General features: G+C 38.6%; 1 protein-coding gene across 2 annotated transcripts in view; it reads right to left on the bottom strand.

Moving 5' to 3' along the window:
- Positions 1 to 27,052, bottom strand: part of SLC10A7 (solute carrier family 10 member 7) — a 150,190-nt gene that overhangs the window by 21,331 nt on the left and 101,807 nt on the right. For both annotated transcript variants that reach the window (XM_061993838.1, XM_061993839.1), the window contains 4 exons: positions 16,364 to 16,447; positions 6,968 to 7,133; positions 2,989 to 3,040; positions 1,436 to 1,509 (listed from right to left, as the gene is read on the bottom strand). In XM_061993838.1, the coding sequence (XP_061849822.1) occupies positions 1,436 to 1,509; positions 2,989 to 3,040; positions 6,968 to 7,133; positions 16,364 to 16,447 (376 nt within the window). The remainder of the gene's footprint in view (positions 1 to 1,435; positions 1,510 to 2,988; positions 3,041 to 6,967; positions 7,134 to 16,363; positions 16,448 to 27,052) is intronic.

Raw genomic sequence — 27,052 nt, forward strand, 5'->3', positions numbered from 1 at the left:
TCCACTACAAAAGATTTGCTTTTTTTTCTTTCTTTGCATCTACCTTTTATAGATTTGAGGATCACTACTGTATTTCAAGCATCTTCTCTCAGCAATCCCAATTGTTTCAGCCTTTCTCTAGGGTCACATTTTGAGATCTATGATAATTCATGGCACTCCCCACCGGTATCTTGCAGGTTGTTCCACAACATTTTTTAATTGTGGAGCCCAAAACATCATGCACGTCAAAAGCCATAACAACTTTTGGTACTTCTCTGCACCCCACAGGACCTTGTGTGAAAAGAATTCTGTTAGTTTGGTGTGATATGCATTTGACAAATCTATGGGTCTGTTCCTAATTTCCTTGTTTCTTCCTACACTGTTAAAATAATTTCATTGTTTTAATAGTTCTCTACAAAATTAAGTGAAACTCGCTGATCTATAATTCCTTGTCCCCTCCTCATTTCCATTGTGAAAAAGAGGCACTATTCTTGTCTTCCAGGAACTCCTTCACTTCCCACATATTTTCAAGGGCTCTTGCTAACAATTCTGCAGCACAGGCCTGGCTGAAGCAAAGAACCCTGACATGAGTTTTGCTATATCAAACTGGCTTGGAAAATATTTCACCTGAGTCCCAACTCATTCAGGTGAGTTCTTACTTTTCTTATTGACACTAGCTGTACCTCTCTTTGACAGATACAATCTTGAAAAGGCATATATTCAGTCTTGTATGCTTTATCAAACATGTTTTAATATTTTGAAAAAGTAAGAAAATTGAAGCACTAGTTTTTTTTCTAACTGAGCATAATGGACGAAACAGTAGTAAGTGGCTGTAAGCATCACTGATTTAGCACTATTTTGTGAATTTTCATTACAATACCTTATTATCACTAACAGGTCATAAGTGCCAATATTTCAATGATGTTTTTATAGGTGTAATAAATAAAAGTACCCAAACTATGTGCAGATTTAAACACATCCGTTTTGTTCACGTTAAGCAAAAGATGGTATTGCTCATTTGTGATTTCTGAATACACCACATGCTTTGATCGTCACTTGTACATCCCAGCTTCTAAGTTTAAGATTTTCTGTGAGACTGGGCAGATGTACCTTACAATCTTTGAAGTAACGAACCTGATATTTTAACAATGTTGGATTAGGCAGCAGAATGGAATAAGCACAGAAAGAAAAATACATCTTTCCATAAATAAGGTGGTCTTACTGTATAAACGCTAAAAGTATAAGCTGAGAAGGCTGTGTTGTCTGCCCTGTAATAAGCATTGAGTTTATCTGCACAATATTATCCTGCTATTAGTATCATACTGGCAGCATTACTTGTCATACTAAAACCAAACCCATTTAAGTAGAAAAGCCAGCAATCAAGAACATTTTTTTTCAGCACAGCAAGGTATGAATGTTACCGTTGTTTTGCTCAAAATCTTATCTCCTGACTTACCCAGGGTGAGGGATTTGTGTGTGGAACAGAAAACGATAGCCACTGTGTCTGCTGGTGTGAAACCAGAGTTATTCCTGGAAAAGAAAGAGTTTTAATAACCTCTGATAGCAAAACCCTTCTTAAAACATCATTGATCAAATATATTACTTATGAGGATCCATATGCACATTCGCATCACTTTGATCAAGTCTAGTGACAGAAATAATTCTACCCACAAATGAAGAGTACTGTCTGATTTACTTTTTTTTTAAGCAGAATTGTTTCTCATTTGTGGCAAACTCTGTAATGAATGTGCTCCCCTGTGAAGGTGATGAATTCTGAACACATGGTATATGTGTTATATGCTATACCACAGCAGTGGCCAGCTTGCCTCTGTAAAAAAAGAGAATGAGCTATGATTTCTTTTCCTAGTATGTAACATTAGCAAAATTGAGTCTACACCATGAGCACTGCTTACAATGTGTGGTTATCTTCCATTCAGAGAAAAATTGCATCTAAGGGGTTACATATTTTGGGAGTAAGGAGAGGAAGGGTGGAAAAATGAGATACAGAGAGAGGTAACTGGCCAATGGATCACCCTTCGGTCCAAATTAGGAATAATTTTATGAGATTGTAAATATTTACTATACTGTCTGAGTTGGTTACTACTTAAAGCATTTTAGATTTTACAGTTGGACATATCTTCCCTCCAGGTTAGGTCCAGCAATTTAAAAGTTATTTAAAAATGCCTTTTAAGGTCAAGGTATGATCTTGTCACAGAGAAATATTCTTGTGGCACTAAGAAAGCATAAGTAGCTCTAAGACATTGCACCCTTCTTTGTAATTCTCCCTTATGAATATTGTATAATTTATATAAAACATATGTCTAGAGCCTGCAGTATTTTGGCACTTACCATTCAGCAGAGTGCTGCTAAGAAAAATACTGCAGTATGCCTAAGTGAGAAGATGATGGTAGATCCACTGACCAGCTCAAGTGATGCACTAAGCCACTGGCTAACACCATTCTCATGGTACTGTTTTTTGAGAGGTAAATGTACAACTGTTCTTCCTGGTTGATGTTTAGAAAGAAAATAAAAATAGTTCTACCAAACATTAGTTCAGGACAACTGTCTTAAAGAGGCACCAAATAAACGTAACAAATTTGACATATACAGAGAAGACTGAATTGCCAGCCCAACAAATGTATCTTGAGATGTAAAAAGTCAAACTGAGTTCTCTCTCTCATATGTCATCAGCATGTCTGCAGGGCAAATTATACCTTCAGTGACATCTGTGCAAATCCATTTTTTTTCAGTGGATGAGGTATAGCAGTGATTGATTGAGATTTAACAACTCCGTAATTAACACACAAGAAAGGACAGAATTCAGGTCCTGCTCTCTTAGCCTATGAAACTCTAACAGAGAAAATGCAGTAAGGACAGTAAGAAATACCAAAGTAAGGTCACCCCTATTCAGAAGCCAGTGCTTACACTATTGCATAAACTCTATCACCCAAATCAAAGATATCACACAAGACAAATATTCAAAGCTTCTGATTCAGCACATTCAATTACCTTGTAGAGAAAAAGAAAGTCAAAAACATGAAGCTCATCTGAAGAGAAAATACTGAAAGAGAAACAAGTTAAAATTAGACTGTGATCATCAAAGTAAAGATCACTTAAATCTCTGCAATTGCTGTGTACATGCCTTTTGCCCAAATACAACAGCTCAGATGCTAGGCTGGATAAAATCTATCCAGAGAAATCCAATGACAGACAATCCTAAAGACTGTCTGGAAGAACAATACATCTCATTACATCCAAAAAGGCTTGAGCTAATACTGTGGCTACGTGAGTTCTTCCTGAGATAACTCTTCTGAATCAAGTATTTCTTGATACAACGAATGGCAGGAAAGTACTGCATACAACGCATCTGTTTGCACTAGTTTTGCTTATTGAGTTGACAGCATAAAATCTTTCAACCATGCTCTGGTTGCTGAGTATTTGAAATTTAGCCCATTTCTATTTAACAGGAGAAAGAAGAACGTATATGCACGATCACAATAAAAATTCTGAAACACTGGGTATATTACTCTCCTGATTAATGATCATTATTAAAAGAAGATTATAACACACATTTTAATTCCCTCTGAGACAAAAGCTAATTCCTGAATTGGGCAGCATACATCAGACAAAGCAGCTTTCATTCAAGCTCAGTCAGCTTTTTAAGTGTGGATGATTTTTGAGCATCCTGAGGAGAGCTGTCCTCTCTGCCAGGTCTTTTGACACCTGCAGGGGTTGGGGATGCACAGAGCCCACCTCCGGTCCGTGGAGATGTGGGGAGAAGCAGGAGGCTTCCCTGCTGTGCCGCAAATAGCAACTGGGACTGCAGAGACTGAGCATTATGCCAGAGCATGGGAACTCCCCACAGAGCTGGAGGAGAAAGCCTATGACCTGCATGGATCTTCTGGGTGTTAGGGGGATATGGAGGAAGGGCTTTTACTCGCAGCAGAATCTGGGGTGAGTCCTCTCCCTTTTCCTTGCAAAACTTGTGAATGCAATACGGCCAATGTGTTTCCATAGGGTAGTGCAAGCCAAGACAATACATTTGATTTTGACCCCAGTTTACAACTGGGAAGCATGGCAGGGATATGAGCTATTACCGGCAACATTTTCTGTTCTCTTATATAGATTTCCTAGAATGTATAAATGTCACCTCAGCATGCCTTTAATTCTTCCTTCATGAACTACAGAAGCAATTCATTGCTCCTGAAATTCAATTTTTCTGTAACTAAGTACATTCATTTAGTATGTACAGGAAAAAAACATCCCTTAATACATGTAATTCTGTGAAGCAATAGGCACGTGTTGCTAAAAAATATCCCTTGTACGTATTTTGTTGTAGCAAGAATATTAACATAAAAATCACATAAAAACATTAATGGGCAGAATAACGAATGCAGTTTCATCTCAAGTGCCTGGTGCTGATTTCACATCCTGGTGTAACACAACACAATACACACATCCAGACAACATATCCAGTGGCGTCACAGAAACTTTTTCTACAATACAATGTGCACATCCATTTCCACAACTTCCTTGTTTTTTGATTTTATAAGGAGTTTCAATGTTTATGTTAATATTCTTACTAAGAAACTCCAGCTATGCACACTGGCAATGAAAATGTATATATAATGATTATCAGTGTATTGCACTGCAAGTGGTATACATAATTACACATGGCAGAAATGCAGATTTGTCTTGCAGAGAAATATAAGAAAGGACAAGAAAAGTAGTTGAAGCAACCACTCTACACCAGTTGTTTGAGGAAGAACATGCCTTTTAACGAAACTTTTTTTTTTAAGTAGCAGTTGGCACAGTAACATGAATGAATTCATTCTGAATTTCTCTCCACATTAAATCAGGATTGAAAATTTCCATGTCCCTCTTTTTTTGCTGACAACTCTGCCCTGAATTAAGTGCACCTGGGATGTGGTCCTTCTCAGGTGCCTATGCAAACAAGTATTTCCCCCATTTTGAAAAAAAAATCTCTTTACCATAGCTTCCTCATCCTTTGCTTTCAGAATAAAGTACTTACACAGTCCCATTTATAATTCCATGTAGTATTTTACACATGGAAAGTGCTTCATAATCCAAAACACTGCCACAATTAAAACAGAATAAGAACTAACCCAAAAATGGTAGGGGCTAGTTACCTACTGAGTATAGTGGAGCCTGGATTTATAGAAGATCAATTATTTTGATTAGACAGACACATTTGCACGTACATACACTTCAAAGTAGGTGATGATTTGATTTCTTGAAATATAACTGTTTTAGAGCATATGAGTTGTGATTTATCCTTTAGTTACCTCTCCTTCAAGCAAATTAAAACTCCTCTCTCTGTATGGTCTAAGACAGAAATTCCCTACTGGGAGAGGAGACGGTGCCTGTACACCAGTGCCTTTCCCTAGGAGGTACTGATCTGCAAGTCTATTTTTAACTGATGGCAAGGATACCAGCAGTCTGTTCCCAGGTGTATGTTATTTAAGGCTGAATGACTAGAGTGCTTCTAAAACAAACACTGCAAGAAATGTGTTCATCCACAGAAATATATCACCACATTCAAACTCCCAACTAGTTTCTAGGTTTATGATATGGTAGGGAAGAACTATTTAAAAGTTTTAACAGTGCTTTTGAGTAGCAGCTCAAACCCAAATCTTTCCTTTCTGTTTGGAATGTAATATCTGTGCATTTATGATTAATAACCAAGAAGCTCAAACACATCGGTGCATAAACACTTGGAAATTAATACTGTGCCCTTTTTAGAAAGGGAGGACCACCGAGTGTCATGGTTTAGCAAGCAGCTATTTTTGCGTGGTAACAGGGGGAGCGGGTTGCAGTGAAGACCTGGTTAAGAGTTTTTGGACTCTCCCCCAGCTCCTGGGTTCAGCTGGGCCAATCTGGCGCCTCTACGATCACTATTTAGGGACAGGAATTTGAAGTGCTGGTAGGAGGTGTAACAGTGATACAAGATGGAGGCGACCACGCGGACCCCACAGTCAAAGAAGGAGGAAGGAAGGAGGAGCAGCAGACCAGAGACCCCTCTGCAAGCTGTGGTGAGAATGCAACTGTGCCCCTGCAACCCATGCAGGGCAATGGCAGGACTGAGAGCCACCAGCAGCTCCGGGTGAGTGCATCCGGATGGGTGAGAGACTGTGTGAGGAGGTGGCCATGGTGCAGGCAGTGCTGGAGAGCCTGTGCGCTGCAGAGCAGACCCACGTGAGAGGCAGAAAGGAGCTGCAGCCTTTGGGATAAATGCACGTCAGAGCAGCCCGTGCAGGGCTGCCAGGTGTGTGAGGTACGCTGCGGAGGTGCAGGGAGGACTGGCATGGAGCCTGCCTGCCCTGAGGAGAGACAAGTGGCAGAAACCATCGAGAACAGACTGACTGAAACCCTCACTCCCTGCCCCCCTGAGCCGGGGGTGGGGAGGAGGTAAAGACACCAGGATCAGGGCTCTGAGCCTGGGAAGAGGGGAGAGGTGTGGAGAAGGTGGTCTTAAAAGGGCTGGTTGTGCTCTTCATCATTGTACCACTCTGTGTTTTTTTATGTTGGTTGTGTTTTGGAGTTTTATGGTTATGCTTTAGTTGGTATTGCATTAAATGATTTTCTGTTTTCTTCCCCAAGCCGAGTAGCCTGGTCTGTTTTGTCCTGGACCTTAAGCGGCAATTAAGCTCTCCCTGCCCTTTGGCAATCCTCAGGTCTTTGCTACTTGAGGCTAATCGTGGTCTTTTGCTCCCTGATGGGCCTAAACCATGACACTGAGCAATCTCAGCCACACCTAGATAACAGGGTTCATCCCTTTGTAAATGCTTACTCAATCCCTTAAAAACATCCAGTCATTAAGAAGTGTGTTAATCTAGTTAACTAGATGCATTAAAAGCACAAGCCCTAGACCCATGCCAGTATCCCCGCAGCCTCACCCTCTCTAGCATGTATAGCTCATTACACACCTGCAACACAGATAAAAGATGCACTTTAAGGCTGAACTTACTTATGAGCACTATTATAATCAAGCTAAATTTATCAAGGTCAATATTTGGATTGGCAAAAGTATCACAGAATGTCGTGTAGATGATCATGAGGAGCACACAGCTGCTGATAGCACCAAATGGAGGCTTCTTCCTTTCCAGCCAGTCCTTGATGTATCTTCGGACAATCTGAAACACAGAAACCAACAGGTTGCCTCTTTTCAAAGATGCAGGGAGCCAAGTTGGGCATCACAAAGTGAATCTGACAGCGGAAAGACACAAAGAGAAGAGAGTAATTTGGATGATGGCCACAGTGGATTTCAAAGCTTCCCTGCCACACAACTCTTCTTCTGGGGAATTTAACATTTGTAGTGCAACTTCCACTGGGCGTCCATAATGAGAGTATATTTTCAAGTACATTCAAATCCATCCTTAATCATGCCAAATGTTCTTTGCTAGCTGTCACTGAGACATGCCCATTAAGCCTCCCCAAAGTTTATCTCCTCTGCTGATACTAATGGATGTATGTAATTATCACAGTCCCCTTTGCATCAACAGACAATTCCAAGTGCAACTTTGGGAATCTTAAAAATCTGACATCTTCAGGAATTTCATGACGGTAGATAATCAAAAGTGATCCATGGAACATTTTAATTTTTAAATAGCTAGCGATGCACCAGAAGTTTTTAATTAAATTATAACTCAAGCTTGAAAAGCAAAAGTGCCTGTGTTGGGGGAGTTTAAATAATTAAAACTCTGAATATCTAGAGTTTTTGGAAATCCAAAGACAAATGCCATTTGCACACTTTTAGAATACCAGAATTAACATGTGAAAACAAGGAAAGCTACTGTACTTAGCAGAACTCTTGCACTTTCAGGAAAAGGAATTAGATTTTTTTTTCAATCATTTTTTTAGAAACAATTACAAGTGTTAAAACAACTTAAACTTTCAAATTATTCCAAATACCACAGGACTAAGCCTCAGTAGATACAATGCATCTCCTTCAGCCCTGCCTGGGGAGTTGCCTTTAGTTTTTCTCTTTACTTTATATGGTTTGAAAAAACTTTTCAAAGCTTTTATCACACAGCTGCAACTTGTGTTAATTTTTCAGTGATCACTTTATCTTGCCTAATTTCTCCCGGGATCTCCCCATGTTCTCTGTTACCATGCACTTTCAAAAATAACTCTATGAGATCCTGAAACACTTCTACGAAAGGGCTCTAAAGGTGTCTTGTTACCTTCTCATAGCAGTACCATTAATAAACATCACCACTATTGGTTTAATATTACAGAACATTTTAGAGGTATTCAACATTCATATCAAGCATCACCACCAATGCTACCATAGGACCTTTTCACATATGAACTGCCAAAGCTGTGGGCCTGATCTCACAGCTGTCAGTTTTTCCCACTGCTCCCCCAGCTTGCTTGCAAGCCTCTCAGCAGGGAAGTCCTTGAAGCTGCTATCCCAACTACCAGAGCAATAAGCCTTCACCAGCCACATAGCAGGACATGTACTAAGAATTTGGCATGTGGGGTTCATGCAAAGCTAAGGGGGCTGAAGCCCTGAACTTGCTTCCCAGGATTTCCAAGCTTCCCAGTGATGGAAAATAACAGATTTACAGGAAACCGTGTAAGGGAAGGCTCAAGACCCCAGTGAAAAAACTCAACTTTAAAATTTCATACTTGCCAGATGTTAAAGAGAGAATACAACTCAGAATATATGGCAAAACTTCTGAAAACATTAAGTGGAGCCACTTCTTCATAAACCACTAGGGAGGAGTAACACAATACACTGATAAAAGGGAGGCAAGAAAGCTGAGTGAAGGCATTTGGTGCACAGTGGGATGACCAGATTAGTCTAATCTGATCAGAATCAGGACTCTGTAATTATCAGATGCAAAAAGCAGTGTCTTTCACCTGTAAAGTGAATGTTTTCCAAATAAGTTTTTTAAAAAATCCTGTTATTCCTGGAATTAAGGTCACAGTGGGGAAAAATAAAAACTACTCAAGACTACCTATCTCTTTATGGTTCTTCCAGGAGATTCACACTGAAAGTAACAAGATATTGAAAAAGAATAGTGATGGTTAGTTAAGCCACAGTACAATTTATACTGGATGTATTTAATACAAAAACTCTAACCTTGTGTATGTACAAACTATAATTATAACATAGATGACAATAAGAACTTTATACACAGATTTATCATGGACTGACACAAAAGAGAAAGAAAACATATCTTAAAAATGGAAAAGCAAGCAGTATTTTATCAAAATCTGCAATTGGCTGACATCTTCTTTAAATATCTACCTCTGCCTAGTCTAGAATTATTGTGAATCAACAACCATAAATACCACTGCTGCCTTTTACTGTACATTGTATTCTTTAAAAAATGACACAGCTAGATCCCAAAGAACTAAACTGTGGCTTCAGGAAATCATCTAATCAACCCAGTGTCATGCTAAATATTTACTGTAAAAACACAGACAAAATACATAGTCTCTAACACACAATCCTGTCCATTTTGATCTTCTCACAAGGTTCAAGAAGATACATAATTTCTGAGTCTGATTCAGTCTATAAGCACTGACTCAAGGTAATCTAAATTCTTGTACAACTTCAGCAGAGAGAGATATAACCCTACAGGTATTGTAAAAACTCAGCTAGATTTTTTTTCACAGGGAAGCTCATGTCAGCCGGTTCCTTTTGAATGAAAACCAAGCCATTTGTTACTTATTCATGCCCTGTAGAGTTTTTTCAGGACAAGAATGCTTTGAAAGCCTTTAAATTCTTAACCCAATTCTATAACTTTTCAGGGTTAACACAGAACTTCAAAAAAAAAGTGAAGATTTTTAGTGAAATTCCAAAAATACAATAAAGACAACATACCAAAAAAGTACAGAGCTAGAGTCAGTAACTCCTGTTGTTCGGTGTTGCCAACACCTTGTGACAGGAAGTCTAACAGAGGTTGAAAAACCACGAACAACAGGGATTGAAATTATTAAAGAATCTCATATGTAAGTCAGTGGCTAGACAGAGATATTAAGCGTAACTTGTCTGCAATCATAGTGAAGGGTAACATAATAATTTTTGCATGTTATGGACTGCATGAAGGACACCAGACTCGGGCACCATACTGGTTTGCTGCCACTTCACTGAAATAATGAAGTCCAGTATTTTGAAGTACAACATGGGACAAGGGAGTGATAAACACCAGAGAAACAAGCAGCTGAGAAAACGTCTGAACTGATACCCTTATTAAAAGATGAATTTACAGCCTGGGATAAAAATATAAACAACTGACATCCAGAAGAGATGCATGAGACTGGCATACTGATGGAAAAAATAAAAAACAGGCGTATTCTTCAGATGCAATAATTTCACAGTTCCTAGTGAAAGAGAATTGCCCACATCTAACAAAAATGCAGCTAAAAACATCCTGGGGGTGGCAAGGAGAGGGAGGCTGAGACGTTCGAAAAATAATCATTATGTGAAGTGTAAAAAAGTGCTTTAAAATCTACTTTACACAGGAAAATGCTGCAGGATGCTATCATGTTGCAGCAAGTGCATGAACAATTTTTAAGGCACAAATCTCAAGGTATGAAGGCCTTACAATCCATATATCTGCTGAGGCTCCTGCAGAATTACTTCTTTGAGGAGGGCTTTGGGGCCTGTGGTCTTATGGTGGTGATCACATTATGCAGGATGAACTACAAAGATTTTTGTGCAGATTTAAATGCCAGCTCCAAAGAGCAGGGAATTCCTGACGGCTTACCCAACAGTTGCACTTGAAAAGGCACTGCATGGTGAATTCTGCCCTTAAAACTGTGATTTAGTGGAGAGAAGAGAGGAAGGGAAGCAAAACTTAGTGGTAGGTGACATTTTATAAATAATCTATGTGATAAAAGGCGCTGATAAACTCAGAGAAAAGTTAGACAGTAAATGTATCTATTAAGCAACTACTTCCTGGTGACTAAGTCCTGGCAATCTCCAAAAGCTTTTGGAAGATATCAGCTCAAATTTAGCCTCAGAACACAGTTCCAGGGTCAAACTTTCCTCCTGCCCAGGATTTATTTTTTGACAAAAGAATGTAATTACACATGAATTAACAGTAGTGTCTCCATTTTAATTTAGTTCTTCTACTAGAGTGGTTACATTCACAGTATTTCTCCTTCAGCATGCTCTGTATCCTGCCATAACCTCCTTGTCTAAACACAAGCCTCCCTAAGCAAATGGGCATACTGCTTACCTCCTTAATTCACTTAACAACCCCTGTACAAAGAAATATGATCTGCCATTCCAGGAAAATAGGTAAATAATGCTCTTCTGTTATAAGATCATACATGAAAACAGCAGAAGACATATTATAGAAAAACAATGCACTTATCTGATTGTACCTTCCCAACAGTTACACTGTATACCCAGAGAACTGTGTCAGTTAAATACAGCTAGATTGTTTCCACCTGTCTGCTCAAATGCAGGACATACAAATGCAATAAACAATGTAATTCATTAATGTTCATTATTAATTGAACTAACTAGGACAAAGAGCTTCCCCCCATGTATATGGAATGGAATAATTTCTGACATTGTACTAACAGTACATGCTTTAAACATTATCTAGATCTTCAACTTTTGTGTTTTTTAAACCCATGAGATGAAAAATATCACCTCCCCTCGAGTTTGAAGAGAAAGTAGGGTTACTTTTGTTACAACAAGGAAAGGATTTGACACTGTCCCCTTTTTGTAACTACTGTTCCCCACACTCAACCACCATAAACAAACATTAGGCTTTGGTGAACAGTACCTTTACTTCCTAGCAACTGCCACCTACCTTTGTCTTTTAATTTCTTATTCTTTAAAAAGAAAGAATAAATAAGCTTTTTAGTTTTGATTTTACTGACAACTTGTATTGCAACATAGTACCCTTTTAGAGTTGTGTTTATAAGCACACATCCCAAATGCTGATAGGTTTTCTTCTGGAACATCTCAGGTGACTGTGCAGAATGCATTTAAGATTGTTTACCTGTAGGACATCAAGATTTTTTTGTGACTAGATTCAGCACAAGTGGCTTCATTTTATAGATTTGGAAAGAAGAATTACTTAGAATTTTAACATTAATTTTAGCTTTAGATAAGGCCTGTTTAATGTGAAGTGCCCACTTTACGTTGGCAGACAAATCACCAATAGGGCAAGTAGAGAATGCATGAATGATAATGTACAGACAAGCTTTTTATTATTTATTCATAGAAAACAGTGGGTTTTGGTGTGCTGCTTTGAAAAATGTTCAAACTCGTAGAATATAATGAAAGCACAGTGAAAATTCTATTTCATTAACATTTAATCATAAATCGCTCTTTAATATAAAACATAAAATAAAAGTCTGTCACAAGCACTTAGGTATAGAGAATGGAGAAAGTCTGCAAAAATGGGAAAGGAAATATTGCAGTGGTTTCCACTGTTCTCGTAATCTGCCACTTCAGAAGAAAAAAAGAAACATGTCTTCAGCCAAATCTCATAGCTGGTCATGAGAATACTGCTTAGACATTTCTTGAAGCCTTACACTTTGCTGGCTAAAAATATTACCAACATCTAGGGACAAGGAAACAATTATTTTAGCAAAAATCACACCAGCTCAGGAGCAGTAACCATCATCAGAACTCTGCTACCCAGAAGAAGCTAGTCAGAACTGTTCAAGCTACCAGAGCAAATTCAAAAATATTTTTCGGGCAATATCTATTATCATGTTTATTGTGTAACAAGTATTCTCAAATTCCCCTTAGAGGTATACAAGACCGCTACACAAGTAACAAGCTCTTACATACTACAGATCTTCAAGGCTTATAAAACATTTGATTGTTATAAAATAATATAGCTTATGTCTCTTTTCAAGATATTGTCAGAGTTGTCTTATTTGTTAGTCTGTAAGTACAAATGCAGTGTTAAACTATCAATACTGATTTAAGTAACATCACACTGTCCATTAGAAAAACGCATCTGTAGACACAGGGGATACACGCACAACAGTGTTTTTGTTAGGTTTAGATGACCTGCACATCTAAAGATTATTGAATTACTGAAGACCATCTATCAGTAACCACTATCTGTGAGACTCAGTGTCTTTCTGATTACTTAGTATCTTTCTCCCCCTTAAACAGCCCTTTCTTTACCTAACAAATGGTAGCTACCACCTGAGCAAAGCCTGTACCTGTGGCCCATTACACACTTCATTCTCTGGGCTAGAAATGCATGTTTGATTCCTTTCAATACCAGTCTCACCACACTGAAAAACTGCCCAAGAAACAGTAGGAAATAAGCATCACTTACACTATTGTGACTTTTTTCTCCCAGGTGTCATTAAAAATCCTGACAAGTCAGCCAAGCAACCAAAACTCTTGATACATTTTGCCATAAAGCAAACAAAAAACCCCAAACAAAACAAAACTAAAAGTACTGTCTCATCTGCTTTGCTTATATCCCAGGGGCTGCATAAGCAGCCAGCTCTGCAGCCTGCTCAGGAAATGAGCATTTAGGCAACACAGGTTTTCCCAGAGGCAACATTTTTTAAAGGAAAATAAAGCCCTTGGAGAATGCTTTCTTTAAGCAGCCTTCTATGTTTTATACTGATGTGGATCAAGCATAAAGCCTCTGTTGATCACAGATGAGCTGGAAGCCTGAGGAGAAGCAATCTTCCAAGCAAGCAGTTTCCAAGCTCATTTTTTTCAAGGGAAACCAGCTAACCTTACCAGGTGTTTTTCCACTGACTTTTCTGCTGAACAGTATGACTGTGCACAGTGCAGAACTGCCATAGTAGGCATCAAATGATAAATTAGAAGTAGAAACTGTCATTCATGAATTGTGAACCATTATCTCTTAATGCATCTGGAATCTCAGAGTGAGCAACTTGATTCACAAAGTAACATTACATTGCTGTGCCACATATTGTGCAACAGTTCGGTACTGAGTGAGTAGTGGGTGAGGAACTAATTGCAAAACTTCCTATTTATCTGGGAGCAGATTCATGCCACCTCCCAATGAAGGGCAAGCAGACTTATCACTATCTCTTGGTGTCAGTCCTTTTCTTGCTTACTGTTTTTCCCTGATTACTGCACAATATTTTTGATATCCACCTTCAAAAAAGATTCTATTTCTATCTGGGCAGGTTGCTATACCTTTGTGCTGAACCAAGGCAATCCATGTATACCACCCGTGGCATTTTTGATCTGCAGCTATCCTTAGCATTTCCTCTCTTCCATTTTCTCTGAACAGATATAATCAAGTGCAATAACTTTAGAAACAAAGTTTTTATGCTGCTTAGAGGAATGTGAGCTACTTCACTTGATCATGTATTTCCAAATATTTCTTCAAATACTTTTAAAGGAATCACTCTATTTCTTGTTGCAGTATATTTATAAAAAACAAGTTCTTAAATAAATCTATGAATGAGTTTCACACGCTCTAAGATTCTGGGTTTTTTTCTTTCAGCTTTTATCAGGACTTCTAAATCACATCAGTTCTCAATTAAGTCTCATCACAATTCTGATTTTGAACTTATGACCATTCAGAAGACTTGTTTCATAAGCTTACTCATAATTTATGTTACTTAGTTTTATTATTTGATGCAGACAAAAAAACCCCTCAACTCTGCTACTTAGCTCACATAGCAATTTCTTGTAACATCCTTTCAAAGTAACATGCCATTATATATACAGATATATATATATAGTCCTCTTGAAATTTTGCTATCACTTTGCCTAGCAATGTACCATCATCTTAAGACATATAATACTGCAGTACAGATAGCTGATGCTCCATCACTACTACTTTATTCCTAGATCTCCTGCCATGCTATTTGTTCCATAGAAATTTCCAACTAAGGCTGTCAACTAATAGCATGCAGTTTTTGGATGACTCGGGAAGACAGATTCAAGTATTTTTGCTTGTCCATTTGGTGCAGACAATTTAATTTTGATGAGATAATTTAATACACAGATAAGTTTATCATCAACCCCTTTGTGGTTCAAATTATTAATTAGGAGATTCTGAGCCATTTAAATTAAAGCACGTGAGCAATTCAGTAGCTTTTAGGAACACAGAAGTTACGTCCATTTTCTACATGGTATGGTTACAGCCAGGTTAAGCAGGTAGTGATGCTGATGGCTACTGCCATGTTTATAATGGGTTTTTTTTGTCATCTAAGAAACAAATTTCACTAGGACTTTGGGAAGTTACAGTACATACCAAATGTGAAATGTAACAGGATAGTGTGACACAAGACTGATTGACTCTTCTACATAGCACAGGCAATGACAGGTACTCTTAACTTTGTATTCAGATTGCTCCTTTATAGATTCCAATTTAATTTACCTAGATTTTAACCACACTTTCCATTTCAAAGTCTGCTTTAGGCTGATAAAACTCAGAAAGTTCCAGCTTAATCCAGAGTTAAACTGGATGCTAGAAATCAGCAACAGTTGACTTTGGGAATGAACTTCGAATACTGCTGATAATCCTTTTACACATTCTGAACTTCCAAGAATAATGAACCCTTGCAAGAATTAGGCTTCACGTGTTTTGTTTTACAAGAACAGCGGACACTTGTGACAACTCTTGGTCTTAATATAGCAATTTTCAATCAGGATGTGGAGAAAAATTTAATATTAACATTTGTGAAAAAACAGATACTATACAGACAAGAGTCACAGAAAATCTTATATTGCAATTAGTACCTTTACATTCAGTGAAAGATTTCTATCATATACCATGAAAAATAAGGCCCTGTGTTAGAACATGAACAATGAGTATAAAATGAAATATTGAACAGCTGCTCATCCCATGAATAACCTCCATCCAGTGTAACAAATGACGAAGGAGTCATGCAGAAAGAATAGTTTGCAATTGTGCCATTAATACCCTTATTGTAAAGCAGTTTGCAAAACGGTTCGAGCAGTCGTAATTTTATGATTCTTTAACTTTTGACTGCTTAGCCCTTATATGTATTTTAACATTAAGAATTTTTTATTCCTGTAATTAGTACTAGATACTACACAAGGAGAACTTCCCTCATCATCCAGGCAAAGGGCATTTGACAAAACGATGATGTGGTACTCTCAAAGCTCATTTGTATGGGGCTGGAATTTCTCACAGTCTGTGCTGCCATTTTTCCCACTTTATGTTCACAAACTTGCTTCTCGATATGCAGTGGCGTGTGTTTGTGATAGTGAGGGACAGATGCTCAATCTCAACAAAGATCAAATGTGGCTCCAGGGAGCACTGTAGCATCTTTTCTCTGATATTAGACTTCACTATCCTGAGGCTGTTCCTATGTGGCAGCTTATCAGGTTGCCAGTCTGTCTTTAAGATAGCTCTCTTTATCTTACTTTTTTTAAACAAAAATGTATATTTAAATGACATACCTGTCCAATAATAAGGGGGACTACAACGGTCATAAACAGTTGCGAGAATATAGATGTAAAAGGCACAGAGGAGGATGATCCAAGCTACAAAACAAAAATACATTATTAATATTGCACTTTTTTGTAGTATCTGCCAATTTAATACACAGCTATCACATATGAGTATACATTTTATTTTACAAGTAAAAACTTGGAAATATGTGCACACATGGTTAAGTCTCAATGAAGCATTTAGTATTCCAAAACAACCAAACTTAGACACTCTCTGGTTCATTATTCTATAACCTAAGGTAATAGTTCCATCAATATTCATTTAACTGAAACCCTACTACATATATATGCCAAGTAAATTACATGAACGTTTGTAGGATGATAGTCTAAAAAGGCAGGGAGTGAATCTTCCTAATTAAACAAACAGCTCAACTAACCTTACCATTTATAAAGATATAAAGCAACACAAATTTATGTAATTTTTTCAATAAATAAATATAGCAAAATAGTAAAGACATTTATATATGTTATTTCAATGATGTTAAAAAAGAGATCTACTGAAAGCATGTAACTATTTCTTTCATTAAGACAACTAAACTGTGACAGGTTTAGTCTTCAAACATGTGATGACTTTAATTATGATTGTAAATGCTAAAAGTTGTGGGGTTTTAAGACACAGGTAGAAAAAGTGAAAAAACTCAATGGTATTTTTGCAACCTACTTCAGAACGCTTAGGAAAATACGGAGTATTTTCTACATTCTGATTGGACTTGTTTTATACTAGGTCATTGAAAGGCTTCATTTAATGAAACTTGCTATATCTTTAATGGCATTAGAAAATGCATTCAGAAATACTGAAACAGCATTGTCAGAGTTTCCACAGACAACTGTTTGCTTCATGATGAGGGTAAGTGACAGAACATTGAGGATTTCACTGATCCACATTGTATTTTCCACTTCACTTTAAAGATCCTCAAAATGATGACAGAACTCAGAATCTTTTCAGCTCCATCGAAATGATGCTGATTTCCTAAAGCATTCTCACCTACATAATTCCATAAATTACACTCAGATTGCATTACACTTTTGACATTTATTTTCCTTTCAAAGCTATCTGCAGGCATGATAGACAAAGGTGATCATACAATCTAGTCACTTCCTATAACTCTGTGCAGAAAAATCAACATACAGCCACAAAAATGGGTTAGGCACAAAACCAGATTCTTCACACATTCAAAGAACAGAAAAATGAGAAATTTCACGTACTGAAGTATGTTACCTTATTCAGAAACTACAACCTTTGCCCACAGAAAACTGTGACGAGATCATGTCAATTACACAACTTTTGCTGTGGCTTACATGTACATGCACTGCTTTTTGTAAATGCCATTTGTATGTGCACTGCTTGGGAAAACACTGGCCATGCTTACGGGGCCATCTGTATGCAAGCTGAACTTTTGGTGCAAATGGTGTCAGAACTGGGGAACAGCACAGAATTAACTTCGACACAAGGAAATCGTGTGACTTTGTGGTGCTTGGCCAGCTTAGAGTTTATGAGAGTAGAATCAGTCTAAATCTACTCTTTCTTTACACAGACTCCACTACTGACTTTCATACATTCCTTTCTGAACACACTCTACTTAGTGTCAGAACATAAAGGATATGGCTGTTTCCTATTAACAGCAGGTAAGACTCACATTGGCCATGTAATATATAACAGAATCTCATCCCCATAACCTCCAATTTTAACAATGTAGGCACAGAAGATGATTGCAGAAGATCTTAAGATGATGTCACTAAGACTTTTGGTCTGCAGGTAGGGTGCAAGTGAGAGCACCACGATTAAGGAGCCTAAATTTCCCATGGGTTCAAGGGGGAGAAGTAAAGACTTGCAGGGGAAGATTCAGGCCATCCACCAGTATCTGAAGTCAGGCAGTACAGCTAGTCCATTCCTAAGGGACACGGGTGCTGTGCGTGATTCCTTGCAGAAAGCGAAGCAGAAAAATCCATTGTACCACTCATGATCTCTTTGTTGTTTAAATTTTTGTAAGGAGCTTCTAAGATTTTTCAAACTGTACTTGGACTGATTTTTTTTTCTAAGTGCTCAGGAGCCAAAAGCATTATTTACTGTGTATTCAAGGAAGCTTTTTCAATTGAAAGTGAAGATTTTTAATCTTTAAAATCTGCTTAAGTCAAAGAGGAGTGAATCTAACCAAGTAGGCCATACGCTAGGACCCTCTGCCTAGCTTCACAAAACTATGACACTTTGGCAGTGGGTCTTGTGCATTTTTATAAACACATTAACTAGACTTCTCTCAGTACTTTAAAATTTTATGCTCAGTGGATGCACAATCAGTTTCTAAGTCAGTAATGAAAAACTATTCAACAATATAATACACTGATGAAAAAGGTAGCCATTCAAACAGTAACAGTCTTGCCAGCTTTCAAAAATACTACTTCAAATGTAGAGTCTTGAAGCTGTTATGGATTCTTAAATACTTGGTATATATAAAGATACGTTTTGGTTTCTGTGTGAGGTTCATCTCCCTGTCATCAGGACTACCAAGAGGCAGACATTTCAGGTAACCATCTCACCCTGACCACATTTTAAACAATACAGAAATCCACATACTAGTCCAAAATGTCAAAAGTAATAAATAAATAGATTAACACACCTTTTTCCCACAGGAAGTGAGTTCTTCAACTACATTTGCTTTGCAAGGGGGAAAAAAAACCTCTCCTTGTAGAAAAAGTCAGGCTTTTCTGCTTCTAATATGACTTCTCTCCTTCATGATCTCATGATCACATTAATTTTCATCCTGTTTCAGGTACCTAGTTGAGAGTCATATTCTTCTGCCAATCTCCAGCAGCAGCGCTTCATTACTTTCTATAGCAAAGCATGGAGCTAGCTTTTTTCCTTGGGTCTTTAAGAGGTCTTAACACTCTGATATATCACTTGTGCCAAATCTCAGGCACAAAGATTTGGAGCAGCATGTCTGCTAGGCTCTGTCCCCTCTTCATGTACTGCTATGGTTTTAGATGGTTTATGGTCCCTGTCTCACCTATGGTGCTGACATTACTTCTTCAAACAGACCTAGGGACTTTGTTTCCCTTCTGTACATTATTACAATAACTTAAGCAGACTCTTTTTTTATCAGAATCTGTTAGACAACATCTATAAACTTTTTTATTACCTTAATCTTAAATCTGTTCCCAGAAGAAGACACAGAAGATAAAGGCTGAAGAAAAGAAATGGCAGGAAGTTCTCAATCACGTAGAAGAAAACAACTTTTTAACCCAGGCTCTGCACATATAGTGGCTAACCATGAGGAATCATAAATGCTAAAGGACCAACAGCAAATGGATGCATAACGTGACCAGGACTGCCTCAATATTTTTAATATGTGAACTCATCAGGCTCACAACAGAAGTGCCTCATTCACCATATCCATTTTGACAGTTGTTGATATAATGTGAATGTTGATATAAAAAACTTGATATAATGTTAATCAAATCTTCCTACACATCTGCAAAATTCTATCTGAATGAATAAGTACAATTTTGCTCAAGTTTTCATTGGCCTGAGATTAGTCTTGTGCTTCATTGCTGTCACAGACCACATTTTTTTTAAAAAAAATCACCTAGATGATCTGTGTTGTACCAAAATTAGCATTATAGTAAAATGTCCAATTATATTTGGTTGCCTCACTTGATATAATAATCTCCATGCTGAAAAATGAACCTTTCTTCACAGGCAAACAAATAGAAGAAGTTCTGTAAGGACCAGTGAAAAACATCATAAAATTAAATTGCTTATCTACAACTATATAAAAAAACCATCTGATTGAAATCTCTTACAGAAGACAAAACACAACATTTAATGACAAAGCTGTCACAATTTCTCTATGGCAGCTTTTTGTCTATGCCTATTTTAGAACATTCTTGAACAAAAGTTTGACACTGCAAAACGATCATTATGTGCTATGCTGGATAGCAGCAATTCAATTAACAATTTAATAATAAGCCAGGCCTGCTTGAACAGAATCACTATTCAGAAAAGACCCCGAAATTCTTGCTTGAATAATCTGAGTGATTTGAGAAGGACAACTCAGATGAGTAGGAAGTGCACTTTCTGAAAGTGTTTGCTGGATAAGAAAGAGAATTCTAGGCAAATCTTTCCAAACAATTCTGTCACCATGCAGTAAATCAAACCTGATCTGCAGCACTCTTGCTTGTTTAGTCCTAGACTTTTCTTCTCAAGAGACCGTCTGTTTAAAAAAACTCCTGGCAAATTATTTACTGGGTTTCTTTGTGAGTTTGTGATATAAACATTGGGATTAGCCTTGATAGGCTATATTTAACTGGTTATGGTGGAGACAAAAAGCAAAAATTGGTCAACCAGAAAAACCTTCCTTGTATAAAAACAGGACAATTCTACTTCCCAGCCTAGACAGCCTCCAAAAGCCAGATGTTCTATTATCTTTCTGGCCAACCAGGCAAATATCATTGTGCATGTTCCCACATCTACAACTGCTACTAACTCAGGAGAAACACACCTACCAGTCACACCAAATTATAATCCAGTGCTACATGGGCTGCACATATTGAGTCCCCTTTGGAGGCAGCTGTCCTTGGGGGCTTTACTCTTCTAGTGCTCTCCTGCAATTAATATGTTTCCTCAGGTTGTGCCTTTGTGCTTTTCATCAGTCAGCTTCAGCCTTGCCATTTGTTGTGCACAGATGAGGAAGTGAGGTAGAGGTGAAAACGGCAGAATCAAGAGAGGAAGTTACTGGCTGCTCTCTTATGTGAGATGTTTAAGTTTTCCTTTTCCATCTTCAAGTCAAGCTATTCTGATGCTTGTCTGGCCACATGTTTGATGCAGCATTGTCACTGCTTCAGGTTACTCTCATCTAGTCCAGATTCAGCTGCCTTAGAGGCCTGTCCAGACCACTCCATCCACTAATCCCTTTATGTCCTTTTGTAAATGACAGCCCTCTTATGGAAAGGATATGGGAGGTGATGCACTTTTGGAAGAGAGACAGATGAGATCCAGGTCAGTAGTGAAAGAAAGTGAACATGAGTGATCACTTGAACTAAGCCCTTCCTTGCTTGGACTCTTTCCAGAACCCTTATTTCCTGACTTAGTCATTACAGCACAGAAGTGTGCACCACAGAAAGGCTTTGCAGTGAATACACTGCAAAGGTCAGTAACTGTAACAAAACTGGGGCTCTGGGAAATAAGAAGTATCTGCAGTACTCCACTGGAATGGCACTGATGGCTGCCTATGAGTTCCACAGTGCTCAGCTCTAGATTTCAGGTTGAAAGAGATCATAGAATCATAGAATTGTTTCAATTGGAAAACAACTTTAAGATCATCAAGTCCAGCCACTAACCTCCCACTGTCAAGCCCACCACTAAACCATATCCCTCAGCACCTCATCTACATGGCTTTAAAATATTTCTAGGGATGGTGACTCCACCACCTCCCTGGGCATCCCATTCCAATGCTTAACAACCCTCTCAGTGAAAAAGTCCTCCCTAATTTCCAATGTAAACCTCTCCTGGTGCAATTTGAGCTCATTTGCTCTTCTCCTGAACTTACTTTTGTCACTCCTTACTTGGGAGAAGAGATCAACTCCCACCTCACTACAACCTCCTTTCAGGCAGTTGTAAAGAGTGATCATGTCTCCCCTCAGCCTCCTCTTCTCCAGACTACATAACCTCAGCTGCTCCTCACAAGACTTGTTCTCCATACCCTTCATCAGCTTCATTGCCCACCTCTAGACACGCTCCAACACCTCACTGTCTTTTGTAGTGAGGGGCAATGAAACAGTCATTCTTACATAACATTTCACAGCAGTCTAAATAGAGCTGGCAGGTCACTGCAGTGTCCTTCCTACTCCATTGCTTTAACAGCATTTACATGCAGAGTGTTTAGGTATCTCAGTAAGCCAGAGAAGCTGTGTGAAAGATGTCAGCTCCTAGTGACTAACCAAGAGTCATTGGTACTAAAACTGTTCACTTCTAATGGGTGCTAACAGCAGCAGAGGGGGGGAGGGGGAAGTATATCACTAAGAACACAGAGAAGAAAGAATGTTTGGCATTCAAAAGCAAATTGGTTTTAACTTCCTAGTACTGACAGAATTAGAGGTCTCCAAAAGAATGTATTTAAATTTTAAAATAAAGCTTTTAATTCTGCCTATCAAAAACTACAACTTGTCTCTTACCTCAGAGAAAGAGGATAAAGGTACAACAGACATCATATTCTATGTTTTGGCACTCATATTTTAACAAAGAGATTTTACCATTTCATTGGTAGAATTAAACCTAGTCAGGAAAGTTAAGGAAAATAAGAAGGGGTTTTGCAGCGACATTGGCAGCAAAAGGAAGATTAGGGAGAATGTGGGCCCACTGCTGAACACAGAGGGTGCCCTGGTGACAGCGGATGCAGAGAAGGCCAAAATACTGAATGTCTTCTTTGCTTCAGTCTTTAAGGCCAAGGCTGGCCCTTGGGAAGCCCAGTCTGACAAGGATAGTAGGATGGCCTGGACAGCAGAGGACTTGCCCTGGGTGGATGAGGAAGAGGTTAAAGACTTGTTGACCAAGCTTAAGGCTCATAAGTCAATGAGTCCTGATTGGATGCATCCTAGAGTGTTGAGGGAACTCGCTGATGTGATTGCTAAGCCTCTCTCCATCATTTCTGAACAATCATGGAGGACAGGTGAGGTGCCTGAGGACTGGAGAAAGGCCAATGTTACTCCAGTCTTCAAAAAGGGCAAGAAGGATGACCCAGGAAACTACAGCCTGGTCAGCCTCACCTCCATCCCTGGAAAGGTGATGGAACAACTCATCCTGAATGTTATCACTCAATATATGAGGGAGAAGATGGTTACCAGGGGGAGTCAACATGGATTCACCAAGGGGAAATCCTGTTTGACCAACCTGATAGCCTTCTACGAGGGCATAACTGGCTGGCTAGATGAGGGGAGTGCTGTAGGTATCATCTACCTTGACTTCAGCAAGGCTTTTGGCACTGTTTCCCATAACATCCTTATCAGAAAGCTCAAGCAGTGAGGCTTGGATGAGTGTACGGTGAGGTGGATCAAGAACTGGCTGAATTACAGGACCCAGAGGGTGGTGACCAATGGCACAGAATCGAGTTGGAGGCCTGTGGCCAGTGGGATTCCACAGGGATTCTGGGGCCAGTCTTGTTTAACATCTTCATCAACAACATCGATGAGGGGACAGAGTGTACCCTCAGCAAGTTCACTGATGACACCAAACTGGGAGGACTGGCTGATTCCCCAGAAGGCTGTGCTGCCATTCAGCTTGAGAGTTGGGCAGAGAGGAACCTCATGAGGTTCAACAAAGACAACTGGAGAGTCCTGCATCTGGGGAGGAAAAACTCCATGCACCAGTACACGCTGGGTAGGGATTGACCTGCTGGAGAGCAGCTCTGCAGAGAGAAACCTGGGAGTCCTGGTTGACAAAAAAATAAATGTGCCCTCGTGGCCAAGAAGGCCAATGGCATCCTGGGATGCATCAAGAAGAGTGTGGCCAGCAGGTCAAGGGAGGTTATGCTCCTCCTCTACTCTGCCCTGCTGAGGCCTCATCTGCCTCATTTGGAGTACTGTCTCCAGTTCTGGGCTCCCCAGCTCAAGAGGGACAGAGAATTTCTGCATAGAGTCCAGCACAGGGCCTCCAAGACGATTAGGGGACTGGAGGATCTTCCTTTATGAGGAAAGGCTGTGGGAACTGGGGCTGTTTAGTCTAGAGGAGACTGAGGGGGGGTCTCATTAATATTTATAAGTATATAAATGGTGGATGTTGGGGCATCTCTTTTTTGATGGTATCTAGCAACAGGACAAAGGATAATGGGATGAAGCTGGAATACAAAAAGTTCGACTTAAACATAAGAAAAAACTATTTTATTGTGAGGGTGATGGAGCCCTGGCACAGGCTGCCCAGAGAGAGTGTGGAATCTCCTTACCTGGAGGTCTTCAAGATCCATCTGGATGCATTCCTGTGTGATCTGATCTAGGTGGAACTGCTTCTGCAGGGTTTTGTACTGGTTGATCTCTAAATGTCCCTTCCAACCCCTACCATTCTATGATTCTGCTCTTAAAGGCAGACATGAACCTCTCATTCTGCTAAAGAGATGTTTTGGTCTTAGGGCATATTTTGCAAATGGTTGCACATTCTATATGCTTCTGTGGCCATGGGAATTGATTTGGCACAGACATTAAAAAAATTGGATATCTACAAATACCTTCCAGTTTTTTTGGTTTTTTGGTTTTTTTTTTTTTTTTTTAAAGTTTCATAATCCAAAGCTCGGAAAAATAAAAGCTGTCCATCTGCCAAATTTTTGTTTTTGTTGTTGTCTTGGGCAAGGAGATTGCATATTTTGGGGTTCCCCTGTTACAGTGATCACAGATGCATAATCCTGTTCTGGGTTCCCTTATGACACGTTAAATACCAAGCCAATCCAAACATATGTGTCAACTTTAAAGCATTTTATAGACCTGTAAAAATAATCATAGGTACTCTGAATCTGAAATGTACCAGAGCTAATCTTCCACTTTACCACAGTACAATGATCTTGGGGGACAGTGTAAAGAATTGAGATCAAGCATACAATCCAAAGGCATATAAATGGGAGCAATTGGTTAATAGCCTTGGAGAGCTGAGACTGATATCCAAAAATTCTGCTGCAAACAAGGGGGTGACTAATTAGAAAAAATAGATTAGTAAATATAAGATAATTAAGAACCATGAATATTATGTATCTATGATGTAGCAGAAGAAATAAATAAATCAAAGTAGGGGATACTTGTGGCATTGCGCAGGCATTGATAAGGTCTTATGAAGAACACTGGCAACTATGCATTTGTTTCTTGCAGATTTTTGTATTTATGTTTTAAAGACTAGAAATATATGGCTTGTTTACCTTAGCAGACTCAAGACTGGGAAAGAGGATAGGATTGTATACTAAGTCCGAATCAGGATGACAAATTTCAGAAAAGTGGTATTCAGATGTATGATAACATTGTCAATGAAGAAAAATGTGTAAAACACTGATTAAAAATACTTACTGGAAATTAGGTTTCTTCTTACCAGAGACACAAGTTTCTAGTACTGGAAAGGGCAGAGGGAGAGCAAAAATCCTTACTTTTAAGTTGGGTCACATTCAATTTTGAGGTGAATTGCACAGTATGGAAAAGAGATCGACTGAGGGAGTTGGAATAGCATCCTCCTGGTATCCTGGTTGTATGCTAATATTAAGATGTGTGGTTAGCATCTGCTATGTAGAAGTGAGATCTGTACTCCAAAGGCTCCTCTAGCACTGTATAGATGAAAACGTCAAGTGCAAAAGCAAGTAGAAAAGAAAGTCCTCCACGAAAGCATTACATACAAATTTGCAGTATTTCCTCTGTGTGTGAGGAAGAAGGAGGGCTCTTGTTTTTCTCTGACTGTTACTTGTATCCCAGTTATATAACAAAGCCATGAAAGGTGATTTTAAAAAAATGATTAAGCAAATATTTCAAAACAGCCACTAAAAAGTTCTGGTTAATTGCAAAAGTTTCAGATTGGATCAGAGAATTTTGTCTTCCCTATGATTAGAAAGAAAGGAAACTTTCTCTTTATTCCACATGAATGAGTTGATCTGCTAACAGCTAACACACTATGCTGCTTCTCCCCTCCCCCACACTGTAATCAGCCTTTTGTCACATACTAGTGAAATCCATTAACTGCAACTTCCTTATCAACTTCCAAAGCCTCGAAGCTACTACAGTATTTGCATATTTAACGATTCATTTGACTGGTATCAACTCTCATTTACCAAGAAAATCAAGACGTAGTGTGTAGAGATCCCGTTTTTTTAAAAAATATGTAATGACAGCTCCTTTTAACAAAAATATTTCCCTGAAACACACAAGATTGGAGACTTGGCAAAAAATTGAGAATCATCAACTTGTAAAACAATTCTTTAATTTAAGGATTGTGAAGACATGAAACTTCAGTATTTCATTCAGCTTCCAGTTTCATCCATGTCTTTATTTCATTTTATTTCAGTCCTCTCTGTGATACTTACATAGAATTTCCTTCATTTGTCTACTCCTGGATTCTTTCAGCAGTACTACTTCTTAGTACTTCTGACATCACTGCTATAATGCCACCATAAAAATACCTACTATCAAATTCAGAAGTTTGAGAGGCTACTGGAAAATAAAGCATCACAGAATAAATCAAGAAAAGGAGTTGATAAAGCCTTGGGAAGATTCCATTTTTGACACAAATGTCATGGTAATCTTTGGTAAAACAGCAAACGTGGGAGCAATGTGTGACAGTTACATGGAGGTTTTGCCAAGTGTATTTTTACAAATACACATGAATTTTGCATTGACTCTTTAACATTCCACATTAACTAGTTTGCAGGCATGCTTCTGAAGAATGTAAAGTACATAAAAATGTAAAACACATCTCTAGCATTTCCTTTGATGGCTTTCAATAAAAATACACAGATTCACACACCTTGACTTTTGTTACTTTGACAGCTAGCCAATTGTGCTTCCAATAACTGATGAGACAACACTCATCAGGCATTGAATCTCAATAGTGAAGGTAATACTATGGAGGTGGTAAAGCTGGGATACTCTGCTATGAAAACTGCAGCAATACATTTGGCTCCAACTGAC

Source organism: Colius striatus, chromosome 3 (assembly GCF_028858725.1).
Source record: "Colius striatus isolate bColStr4 chromosome 3, bColStr4.1.hap1, whole genome shotgun sequence".
NCBI lineage: Eukaryota > Metazoa > Chordata > Aves > Coliiformes > Coliidae > Colius > Colius striatus.